Source organism: Eublepharis macularius, chromosome 5, assembly GCF_028583425.1.
Source record: "Eublepharis macularius isolate TG4126 chromosome 5, MPM_Emac_v1.0, whole genome shotgun sequence".
Classification (NCBI taxonomy): Eukaryota; Metazoa; Chordata; class Lepidosauria; order Squamata; family Eublepharidae; genus Eublepharis; species Eublepharis macularius.
Genome location: NC_072794.1, coordinates 2245718 through 2258754, shown reverse-complemented (window position 1 = coordinate 2258754; position 13037 = coordinate 2245718). Strand labels below are relative to the sequence as shown.

The window sequence follows — 13037 nt, the reverse complement described above, 5'->3', positions numbered from 1 at the left end:
TACTAGGGATCAGGACAGCAACCCTTTATTAGGGAGCAAGCTTTGAATTTTATACAGAACTCTTTTGCTGTGAATAATTGCTGGTTTCTAAATTTCCAAAGTCACAGCTGCTTTGTGCTGGTATTCTTTGGTGCAACCTGAGATTTTTTTGTTTGCACCCAACCTAACTTGAGCTTTATGTGTGATGGTTCTTCTACTCCATCTTAGGCTTGACTTATATGCAGGGGCAGAGAGGCAAAGAGTTTCCCTGTGTAGCTTTGCATGGGCTCAGGTTCTCCTTAAAACCACGCGAGTTCCTGGTGTGCAAACTAAGCTGGCCTCATGGGTACTTTGTGTGGATTGCCAAGTCACACTAAAGCACTTTTGCCTTGCCACCCTAGTGAAGTCATGCAAAAGAGGGGGCACCGTGTAGTAACAGCAGAATGGAACCTAAAAAACTATCACAGAAAGGTCTAGAAGACCAAAATTACCAACACACCATACAGCTGTGAAACATACATATGCCAAGAGAGTTAACTAAATATATATAATATATATATATAATAATAAATATAAATATCTCATCTGACGAAGAGAACTGTGATTCTCGAAAGCTTATGCTACAATAAAATTGGTTAGTCTTAAAGGTGCTGCTGGACTCTTTTTGATTTAACTAAATATATACATTTATCAAAATTCACAAGCTAAGTGTTCAAACATCCAAAATACAAAATCAATGACAGGTTAGAGCATCACAGTATAATGGCAAATGCCAGGAAATAACCCCACAGGTAGGTCCAACCAACAAAAGTTCAAATGGAGTAGATGGGAGATCAAGTTCTCTTCTTTCTTTATGATCCTTTCCAGGAACCCACAGCCGGAACCCAGCAGAAACCGGCTTAGAGGGTAATGAGTCCACCACGGAGACAATGGACGTGGGGGACGAATCCTAGCCATCCCAGTGATTGATAGACCTTTCTGTGGTAGTTTTTTTGGTTCCACCATAGTAAGACTGGATCTTTTGCCAGGACACCAGCAGTAGGCATGCATACTGTCTCAGTATGTAGACCCGAGAAAGTTCTGGTGAATCTGAGAGCTAGCTTAAAGTCCTTGTCCTACATGGTGGCATGTTAAATCGTTCTCCCCCACCCCAAGCTGCTTTGAACAGATGGTGGGAAATCGGCTCACTGATTTACAAAACTTTGCAAGTAACATTTGGTCAGCCTTGCCTATGTATTTTGCGCCATATGTACCCCACTTTTCTTCCCACTAGGGACCCACAGCAGCTTACATTGTCCCTCTTTCTGCTATCTTATCCTCACAACAACTCGGTGCGGAAAGCTGGAAGGCGTGACTGGCCCAAGGCCACCTTACTGGCAGACCGGGGATTTGAACTCAGGCCTCCCAGGTCCAAGTCCAGCGTCCTGACCATTGTGCCATCGGCTCTGAGTGGTTTTAGACCTCCGCCCTTGAGGAATGCGCCCGCGGGCCGCTGCCTTCGCTCCCGAACCATCCGGGAAGGGCGACGATGGCGCTTCCCCCAACCGCTCCAGGGCGTTAAGAGGGGGCCGGGAAGGGCCGCGCAGACCCCCCTGACTCGCACGACCGAGGGCCGGGCCGGTTCAGGCCGATCAAGCGACTCCTCTCATTAACGTGGAGGCGGCGGCGGCGGCGGCGCCTCAGGGAAGTTCTGGGTGGTGCCTCCTAAGCGCCGTATCTCCCTCCGCCCGCTGTGCTGGTCTCAGGCCTTTCCCGGCTCATTCCTCGCCCCCGCTGAGGACAACCCACCGGCCGCCACCCCCTTCCCGCGGTCACTGAGAGCCCCCCGACACTGAGCAGCCCTTCGCCGCCCCCAGGCAAGGCGGGCCCGGCTCAACGGGACCTTCCCGCCAGGCCAGAGCCTCCGCTTCGGGTTGCCCCGTAAAGGCCGTAGGCGAACTCCCGTGCCGCGCAGAGCCGAGCCCGTCTCCCTTCGCGCCGGGAGGCGGATTGGCTCGTGCGGAGCGGCGCAGACCTTGATCTTGCCTCGGGATCAGAATTTCCCGCCAACCGCCTCCCAACGGCTCGTTCACAGAATATCGTGAGACTCCGCCCCAACTCTCGCGTCAGGGCGGTTTTTTCAATTTGTGGCGCGCGTTGGGACGGCCAGGAGGGAGGAAAAACACACGGCAAACTCGGGGAGCGCAGACGAACATGCTGGTCCGTGAAGGTGGGTGGGGATAGTTGCGAATGGACTAATAGGCGTTAGGAAGGGCGGGGGACGTTGGCGAATGAGGAGGGGTGTTGCCTGGAGGGCGGGGTAACAGCGAGGAGTGTGGGGAGGAGGCGGGGCTAAGCAGAGACGGAGACGAGGTTAGGTTGAGAGGTCATCTGATTGGCCGTGGTCGACCGACTGAGGGACGGCGAAAGCGCCAAAGTGGGTCCTCCTTGCTCGGGGGGCGGCGGCGGCGGCGGGTGTATTTCTGTAGAAGAGGGGCGGGGGGGGGCTGTGTGAAGCACGAAGGGGGAGAATTAAAGAAAGTGGGGTTGGGGGGGGCAAACATGAGGAGTCCTCGGCGCTCAGGGGGTGTGAGGAGGAAGTGGGGGAGGCTGCTGGGTTATGGCTGAAGCCGGAGTAAGGGGGCATAATTTTGTCAGAAGTCGCCGTGGGGAAAGGAAAGGGGCGTGGGCCTGGAGGAGGACGGATGTGGGCAACTAAAGGCAACTAATCCCCGAAGGGGTGTGGGGTAGTATTGGTGGGAAATGCTGTGCTTGGGACTGAATGGGGATTTGGGGTTTGGAATTGTAATAGGAAATTGCAGGGATGGGCTGTAGAGAGAGTGGGGATGCCTCTTCTTATTCCCCATGCCTTTTCCAAAGCACCTTTCATGTTTTAATCTGCTTTCTGTGCCTGTCATTGTACAGAGATACTGTCACAATGTGGATCCAAGTGCGCACCATGGATGGAAAGGAAACTCATCGAATGGACTCCCTTTCCAAGCTGACTAAAGTGGAAGATCTCCGGAAAAGGGTATACAAAGTGTTCAGAGTGGCACCTGATAGGCAAAGACTCTTCTACAGAGGCAAACAGGTACCCATCTTCTTCTCTACTTGTCACCATTCCCTTGACTGTCTCTCCCTGCCTAAACCTTTTGTGCATTGCGTAACAAAGACTGTAAAAGGAACAACAAAGATATGAAGAGGCAAACAATTTTGGAAGACAAAACGTCTCTGGCATTGGTGAATACTGTACCTTGTAAATTATTTTTTAAAAAATTGGTAGTTTTTATGGAGTGCAGGGGTAGTTGGAGTGTCTGCAAAATGGAAACTGCAGGTCAGCTGGCATTGGAATTCTTTTCATCCTGGAGCTGTTTGCAGCTGCATCGTTTCCGGTTGTTACCTGTGGTTCTTGGTTTTGCAAGGAGCGATAAGGTATAATAACTAAGTGGTAAATGGGGGATATGGTAGTTTAGAGTACTTGTGAATCTGGCTAGCAGCCTCTTCTGAGTGGCTTGCGTGGATTTATGGAAGAACTTTTAAGTTTGTTTGTTAAGCTCTGCAAAGGGGAAATGTCCTGAATTGTACTGCCATCTAGCGACTTTACTTAAACAGTACTTCAGATTGGCTTTTGGTCTATCACTACCTCTGACAGGATTCTGGTGAAATCAGCATTTGTTTGGCACTATAGATAATTACTGCTGTTTGCAGTTCTGTAAATCTGGTTCAAAATGATAACGTAATGATACGTAATTCTTTTACCTTTATTAGGCAAATAGATACCTCTTGACATTTAGCTGTTCTTTCTGTTTTGCCTAATGGTGCATTCTATGACCTTCTGAAGCATGCATGCTGCACTACATGTTAAAGGTGTTAACTCAAGTCACTTTGAATCTCCAGTACAATTTCATGCATTATCAAAATGAGGTCTGTTTTGAGCTGCTTGTGTTGCTTGGGAGCGTATTGGGAAGGCATGTAAACTATTAAATGTCTAAACAGTTGAACAAAGAGTATTTGTTAACTGTTTATATGTTCATACGTTAAGCATTGGGACCAGTAGATATGCAGATCTTTTTGTGCTGATGCAAGCGCTCATAGCTGGTTGAGTACTGGGTCGAAGATGCCCCTGCTGCTGTGCCAGTGAGTGATTTGTACACATTCAGAAAACTTGCCTGCCCTAGGAATAAGAGTGGCCTGAAATAAGGTATGGGGTACCTCAGATAGACAGAAAAATACTGCCTCCCCTCATTCTCTAAGAGTTTTTATTTTGGAAACTGTTTGCAACTCTGTGTCATGCACTGTCTCCATCTTTAGTTTTCCTTAGTCCCTCTGTGTATCCCGTTGCATCCACTCTCTTCCCTATACCTTGTTCCCGCCTAAGTAATAACTGCCCTAATAACTTGGTGGACCACAGTTGCTAATTCAGGACTGATTTTGTGCTTGTCTGCATATGAGCAAGGGGGTGGAGCTGTTCCTGCAAATCTCTGCTAGTAAGAGTATTGGATAGGTGATCACATGCTTCTTTGTGAGCATATGGGCATGCTTTGAGGGGGTGAGAGAAGGAAGATGGGGAAAGTTGAGTGGTTAGTAGGTGTTCTTGTGCCTCTCCTCACCTGTATCCGATCTATGACAGCTCATCTTACACACAGTCTTGGAGTATGCAAAAAGGAGTGATCACAAAAGAGAGATTGTGAGCTTGTTAATGTCTGCCTCTGCCTCAGTAGAATGATCTGGCATTTTAGAACACATCCCAGTGTCTTCTGCAATAGAGATGTTCTGAGGTGAACACTTGAGGAGCCCTTGAAAAACAGTTCAAAAAATGGCCTGTAAACTTCTGCTGAGAAGGTCAACTTCTGCTTAATTGCTTGCTTAGGGAAAATCGTTTACATTTAAACAAAAAAGGAGTGTTTGCAGAACCCCATATCTAACCTGTCCTATAAAACTTGAGTTGGCATCGAGCAATGAGTAAAAAAGGTAAATGTAGTCCCCTGTGCAAGCACCGAGTCATTACTGACCCATGGGGGGATGTTGCACCACGACGTTTTCTTGGCAGACTTTTTACGGGGTGATTTGCCATTGCCTTCCCCAGTCATCTACACTTTACCCCCAGGAAACTGGGTACTCATTTTACCAACCTCAGAAGGATGGAAGGCTGAGTCAACCTTGAGCCGGCTATTTGAACCTGGCTTCTGCCAGGATCAAACTCAGGTCGTGAGCAGAGCTTGGGCTGCAGTACTGCAGCTTACCACTCTGCACCATGGGGCTAACCTGTCCTATAAAACTTGAGTTGGCATCGAGCAATGAGTAAAATCAATAAAAGTTATGGGAATAGTGTGTCGGGGTGTGTGTGTGTGTTTCGGGGGGGGTATCAGCATTTCTGTGATCTTGATATTAGAGACAAGGTGATTTTCAAGTCTCTTAGGCAGTTTTCCAGTACAAGAGTATAACCTGCAAGAGTATAGGTGCTTAAAAAAAATCTTTGTAGGTGCCTCTTCTATTGAGAAATGGGCTGCCCAGAGGGCTTCATAAAGTGATGTGTGGCCTCTGGGTTTGCTTCTGTTTTCCAGTGAAAAGGGCACATAAAAGGTGGGAAGCAATGCTTCTCCCTTGCAGGAGAGTGTATGGAGGTGAGGCATTGGGGGGGGGGGGCGGTTAGTGTGGCCTGTGGGCACATGCTTGCCAGGTACTTATCTCTGCTTTGTGATAGTGATGAGGGAGAAGCACTGCTTTGAGAGAGGATTTTAAAAACCTGACTGAAAGGCAGCTAAATTATTGAATTATACAGAAATAATGCACTTTATGAAGAGAAGGCTATGTTTTGGTGCACAGCATCCCAAAGCTTGCCTGTGGAAAATGTGTACTTAGATAGAGGGTTGGGCATGAGTGTGATTTGCCTTTGCCTGAAGCCCAGGTCTGCTAAGGATTCCCTGTATGCGTGTATATGTGTTGTCAAGTTGCTCTGACCTATGGCTACCCTATGAAGGAAAGACCTCCAAAACATCCTATCAACAGACTTGCTCAGATCTTGCAAACTGGAAGATGTGACTTTCATTGAGCCCAGCAATCTTGCCTTGGGCCTTTCTCTTTTCCCAGTAAGGACAACAAAAAGGGGAGAAAAACAACAACCCTGGTAACCAAGGAAGTTGGAATAACAGAAAAAATGTGTAGAAAGTAACTGAAAATATGATTTTAAAACACCAGTATAAAGTTTCATTAGAAATACATAAATTAGATTAAAAACATAATGTGGCTCTACATATAAACATTAAAAGCGTGTATATAAATTAAATAAAATCAGTTATATGCAAGTATAATACTACGACTCATTGCCATATGTACAGAGCCAATAAGAGCAGAAGTGTTTCGGCAGAAGTGTTTCTTCCTCAGTGGTACAAAAATATCAGAGATAGCACCCCATCAATAAAATACATAAAACATGACCTAGCACACAATGAATCTGGAATAGGGAAGAAAAAGGACAATTTGGGTAATAGCAACAACTGCCCTTATATACTGCTCTTTTAGACAGATTAGTGTCCCACCCAGAGCAGTGAACAAGTTAGTGTTATTATCCCCATAATACAACTGGGGAGCTGGGGCTGAGAGGCTTACTGCGCTCATGGCAGTAGTGGGATTCGAACCAGTAGAGTGCTGATTTGCAGCCAAACCACTTAATAAGTGATGGAGAGAGCTCTCAAGTCAGAGCTGACTTATGGCGACCCCTGGTGGTGTTTTTACGACAAGAGACTAACAGAGGTGGTTTGCCATTGCCTGCCTCTGCAACTCTGGTCTTTGTTGGAGGTGTCTCATCAAATTACTAGCCAAGGGCAACCCTGCTTAGCTTCTGAGATCTGATGAGATCAGGCTCACTTGGCCTATCCAGGTCAGGATGGATACTAAGTAGAACACCAATATCAAACAAATATATTTCAATGAAATTACTCATGCTAAGATGAAATTGAAAATAACCTGGAGTGAAAGAATTCTGCCCCAGAATAGCATGAAATAAAGTCTGGGCAATGTATTATATAAAGAGTTTTAATTCCTTTCTCCATAAGTCTTTAAAAAGGAACCAAATTTATCCCAACTGAAAAAAACATATTTTGAAAAAGAGAGATGCCAATAAAAATAAATAAAATCAAGGAAATTTTACCTTATATAGCCAGGTCAAGAATATAAAATTCAAGACGGGGTGCCGGATACCAACGAAAGATGAAAGAGGAATGCAACAAAGCCATGCCTACACATCTAAGCTATACGTGATAGAAAGGGGAGAGGAAGATGATGCAGTGGTATGGGTGACGATGAGGTAGAGGGCAGGCTCTGTTTTTCCTCCTTTTCCAGTTTCATTCTGTGCAAGGTCATGCATGTTTGGTTTTATTGGTTCTTCTGTACATATGGCAAAGAGTTGTACTATTATACCTGTATTTTAGTGATTTTATTTTATTTATATAAGGTTTTAGTACATACATGTAGAATCATATAATGTTTTTAATCTATGTATTTCTAATGAAACTTTATACCGGCGTTTTTAAATAATATTTTTAATCATTTTCTTCAATTTAATTGTTTCCTCTTCTTCTTTTCCTACTGTGTTCAACTTTTCCTAGGCATTATTATCTTTTCCAGAGAGTCTTGTCTTGTCATGATGTGACCAAAGTACAATAGCCTCAGTTTTGTCATTTTAGCTTCTAGGGAGAATTCAGACTTGATGTAATTTTGAACCCACTTATTTGTCTTTTTGGCCACTCATGGTAACTGCAAAACTCTCCTCCAGCACCACATTTTAAATGAATCAATTACCTTCCTATCAGCTGTCTTCATTGTCCAACTTTCACATCTACATCCATGCATTGTGTCAGGCCTGGCTAGGGGGTTCACTTAGACTCTCCACTTCATCAGTCACAGCTGTATGAGTTAAAGGTCTTTATTACAGACATAGTCATGGGTGTGGTGTCTTTGAGTAATAATACATAGTACATAATACATAGTAATGGGTAGAGATGGACACGATCCGCATTACGATCCCAAAAACCCACGATAATGGCGATCGCGACTCAGCGGATCGTGATCGGCCACGGCCAACGATCCAGTGATCGGGAGGGGGCTGGATCGTGCTCGGATCGGGAAGACACTCAGGCGCCAGCAATCTATTCCCGGGGCAACGGAGCCAGGGGAATGCCTGAGCTGTGTTTCCCCTCCTTCTGTCGCCTTGGAAACCCGAATGGAAGCCCAGCTTTCCTTGATCAGTAGGGCTTCCTTCCAACCACGGAGCAGCAAAGCAGTCACCAGTTGGGAGAAGACACCCAAGGGAGGGAGGGGGAAGGGGGTGTTCTGTAGCCATGGGCACTCCAATCTCATCCCTGCAAACCCTGATAGGCAACTCTGATGGCCAAACACAAACACAGATGCCGCCGGCATCACCCACCGTTCTTTTCTCGCCAGTGCGCTCCTTTTTGGCCTGGCGGGCGGGCACATGGGGGGTGCTGCTGGCAAGCCACCAGACCCCCTGCCCCCAAGGGGAGGCGACTTGTCGCTGTCTACCCGTGCCCGCCGGGCCTGGTGGCCGCCGCCAACACCCACCTTCCCACATAGCTGGGAATAGCAGCGCGCCCCGCTTTGTCCTCCACGATCCATGGATCGGGAATGGGAGATGATCGGTGTGGATCGTTTAGTTGGGATCGTCACCGGCACTGATCCACGATCAGCTGGATCGGCAATTTTTTTTTTGGATCGTGCTCATCTCTAGTAATGGGTGCCTTTGAGTAACTGAGGGGCAACAGAGTTCCCTGCATCCGAAGAAAAGAATAATGTGGTGGCCTACTTCACAGGGATATGAGGATGAGTAAGGTAGACAACTTAAAAACTTTTGCATGTAGAGTATGTGGTACAGAAATCATGGTTGGACTTGGGCACAGACCTTTGAGTCCTTAATCATACCAGCATTTGCTATTTTATTTCCATTTTAGAGTGGGGTACTAACTGAATATCAGTGGAAGAGCACTGCCTTACTGTGTTGTGAGGAATATGACATGACAAGTGTTCTGCATGTTTGTTGTATTGTATTTGGACTTTCCCTCCTCCAGATGATAGAAATAATCTTTAGAAACTTCAAAAACTTTTAATGTATATTGGGATGGAAAGAAATAAGACACCAATTAGGGATGTCTTAGAAAGTGATTATAATACCAACATTGTTTTGCTGCCTACATAGAAACATAGCGCTTGAAGGGATCCCAAGGGTCATTTAGTCCAACCCCTGCACAATGTAGGAAATTTACAGCTACCTCCTCCCCCCATCTCCTCTAATCTTGAGAGTGCTTGAGAGTAGTTATCTCTCAGTTCCTGCTTTGTCATGCAAAAATGGGATAAGACATTTGGAGCTTGCAGTGATAAGTGTTGCAGTTCAATTTGCCCAAGGAGGAAATTCAGATTTTTTTTAAAAAAGTCCATCTCAACCAGGGCTTTCAAAGTGATAATAAAACTAAACAATAAAATAATAGTCAATTTTAAAAAGTCAGTTCAGACATCTGTACAATACTACTCAGCAGATAGCAATACTAGTTACGGAGGGGAATGAAAGAAAAAAAATCAAGAAAACCATCAGCAAAAACAAAAGCAGTTTAAAAGCCTGGGTGTGTAAAAGTGTCTAGACAAGACTCAGGACACATGTCAGAAACTTAACTTGTGACAGGACTTCTATAGGCAAAGTGCCACTACAGAACAGTCCCCATCTCTGCCCCTATGCCTCTGGAGGGGGTTAATAGAGTAAAAATGGGTCTCCGCAGAAGTCCTTATTGAGTGATAGGAGTGAGTGGTCCTTCAGGTACCCTGATCTCAGACAGATGAGGACTTTAAAGGCAACGGATAACACTTGGAATTGTACATTGAATTAGCAGCTGGTGTAGTTCTTTTAGAACTGTGCTGATGTGTGCTGGGTAAGATACCCATCAGAAACCTTGCTTTAGTGCTCTGTGCTGGCCAAGGCATCCATATAGGCGTTGAAAGCAGGCATATGTGCTGCTCCAGCAGTGGCTGTGGCTCTTGGCTGCTCATGCCAGTGTCTCTTTGTCAATCAGTGGCTGCTGGATAGGGTGGATAGGGTCTCTGTTGTACTGATAGAGAGCAATGAAGATTATATTGAGTTGTAATGGCCTGTGGCCAAACAATAATACTGAAAATGGAGCTTTTTTATGCTAATGGGTTGAGTAACTTGTACTTCCTGGACAAACAGGTGCCATAATCTGAGATCAATTAATTGAACTTTGTTTTGAGATTTACTGTTGTGGATATCCTTGTTTCAAGATGGGTACAGTAAGGGGATGATTTAATGGAAAATGAAGCTGCAAGCAGGTGGCTGTTGGGAAGCTTGTGAGAGGGATAGAATTATAAAAAGATGAAGGCCTGGTGGTAGTGGTGATGAGAAGGGACCTGCATTTTTAACTATGGAATAAATGGAAGTGTGTCAAGATGATCAGTATGTCAGTCTACGGATGGCACGCTTACCTATGGTATAACAAGGCTAAAGTAGACCCAATGTTTCAGCACCACTATGTGAGACGGAGCCTCTTTTATGTTTGGATTAAATATAAGAAATATATAAGTGAAGAAATACCACTATGGATTGGACCAGCAGAAGTTGTGAATCCAAAAACAGAACTGGAAGGACGAGATTGGTTAACATATAAAGAAATTCTGAAGGCAAACCATTTGATCAAATTGAACGAAGAGCTATCCTTTAGATATGGGTGGTTCCAGTATATGCAAATTAAAGGCTTATATGAATCTGACCGTAAAAAGACAGGATTTAGAGCTAAAAATTCAGAATTGGGAGAGTTGTTGTTAGGAGACAGAAAATCGATTACAAAATTATATAAGCTGTTTTTAAAATGGTATACAGAAGATGAATTAGTTAAAGTTCAAATGATCAAATGGGCAACAAATTGTAACAGGGAAATTACTATGAGGCGTGGGAATATCTCTGGAAGAGTACAGTAAAAATACCTGCATGCACTGCAGTGAGAGAAAATATATATAAAATGATGTATAGATGGTATTTAACTCCGAAAAAGTTAGCGCTTAGTAATAACCAAATGTCAGATAAGTGCTGGAAATGTAAACAACATGAGGGTTCGTTTTATCATATGTGGTGGATTTGTGATAAAGCTAAGGCTTATTGGGCAAAAATTGTAGAGATAATGTCAGAGATTTTACAGAAAAAGATTAATCAAAATCCAGAAATGTTATTGCTATGTTTGAATTTAGAGAAGTATGATTGTAAAGATAGAATAATGATATTTTATATGGTAACAGCAGCCAGAATAATTTATGCGCAGTATTGGAAGATAGAAGAGACACCTAAAATGGAAGACTGGATTCAGAAAGTTTTTGTGGTGGTGGAAATGGACAAGCTGACGAGATGTTTGAAGGAGGAAGAACCAAAGGACTTTTTGGGGGTCTGGGAGAAATTTAAAAACTACTTAGAGAAGAATTGGGATTTAAGGGGGAAGTTGTGGTCTTTTGAAAATATTTGAGTTGTTAAGAATAGTAAATGTCTTTACTTATAGATGGACAATTGGGTAAGAATTATTAAATAGAGTTAATAGAAAGTATAATGAGTTATATGTTAAGAATTAGAAGGGAGAGCGATATTAGGACTTGGGGGATGTCAAAAGCTGCTGGAGGTCAATCAGAATAAAGGGGTCAGGGAGGGGGTAGTTTATTGATGTTAATTAAGATATTTTATAATGTAAAAATTAACAATGAATTTTTGTAATTACATATGTATCCATCCAATAAAAATTTATATATATATATATATAAAAAAGATGATCAGTATGTCTTTTAATTTTCAGAGGGACTTGCTTTGTTGCGCAGCAAAAATAAGTGTCACCTGGTTTCTTGAAGACAAACAAGTTTACTGTGACAATCTGCTTTTGTGGGTCACTTCTTAGCTGTATGTGATTCATGAAAACTAGTGTAATCCTTTTCTCAAGACTCCTTGTCTGAATGATATATTTATGCTTTTTTACAACAGTGCATCCACCAGACACGGCATCACACTTGCCATTTAGCACAGTTCCTAAGTGATTTCCATGCATCCCCTCGGCAACTCTTTCAGCGGTCCTACAAGGTAGTGCAGTAGATGAAGTGCAGCTGAGGCAGAGAGGGTGTAGCTTGCCAAAAGGCACCCATCTGAGACTTGTACCGTATGCTCTCACCGGCTCCCTTAGGCGAATTGAGTTGCTTCATAGTCTGTCTCCCTGCACACCTCCCCCCGCCCCCCCCCCCCCGCCCATGCAGTTCATATTGAAGTGAAAGAACTTGTGGGTGAGATTACTGAGGCTGTTAATTGCAGGAGGCTACAGGATGTGAGTTGGACCAGAACAGATTGATAACCGTTGTGAGGCCTTCCTAGGGGACTGTATTGAGGCAGTTTGTGCGGAGAAGGATTTAATTGTATCATGGGCTTGCTCTGTCTCAAGATACGTCCTAAAATGTTTGCAGCATTCTGGAGTGGTTGCACCAGAATTATGTTCATTTTCTTTTAAAAATGCTTTTATGGAAACACAGCCGTGAAAACAAAGCTGGTAGCCCTAGGAATTGAAACTAAGCAATTTTTAGAAACAGTTGTGGCCTTTTTTCCTTTTTTTATGCAAGATGTGAAGCAATTAATAAATTAACTTCCAGTTGCCTGTTGAACCTCTTTAAGTAATCAATGTTTTTTCTTCTGACTATTCTGCAGATGGAGGATGGCCATTCCCTTTTCGATTACAATGTTGGCTTGAATGATATTGTTCAGCTACTGGTCAGACAGAGCCCCAATGTCCTGCCTCTGGCGAACAAAGAAAAGGACTCTGAGCTTTCAGACACGGATTCTGGCTGTGGCTCTGGGCAGAGCGAGTCTGACAAGAGCTCCAATAATGGGGAGGGAGCTGTGGAGGCGGAGGGGCAGCCAAGTACTTCGGCTCAGGCTGACTTGGTGGACCCAGGGTTTGGCTACTACAAGGTGAGGTGGCTTCAGGTTTGCTTTTTAGAGTTCGTGAAAGAATGTAGGAACTATTTAAAGGGGAAAAGCCTAT

The 13037-nt window shown here is 44.3% G+C and overlaps 1 protein-coding gene across 2 annotated transcripts in view; it reads left to right on the top strand.

Annotated features, from left to right (window-relative positions):
- LOC129330871 (E3 ubiquitin-protein ligase UHRF1-like) overlaps nt 1-13037 on the top strand; it is an 83038-nt gene that overhangs the window by 41476 nt on the left and 28525 nt on the right. The window contains exons 1-3 of one of the 2 annotated variants that reach the window (XM_054981113.1): nt 2306-2395; nt 2884-3049; nt 12701-12964. In XM_054981113.1, the coding sequence (XP_054837088.1) occupies nt 2897-3049; nt 12701-12964 (417 nt within the window). In that variant the 5' untranslated portion in view covers nt 2306-2395; nt 2884-2896. Of the gene's footprint in view, nt 1-2305; nt 2396-2883; nt 3050-12700; nt 12965-13037 lie in introns of those variants that run through there. The other variant, XM_054981114.1, reaches the window with a different exon arrangement.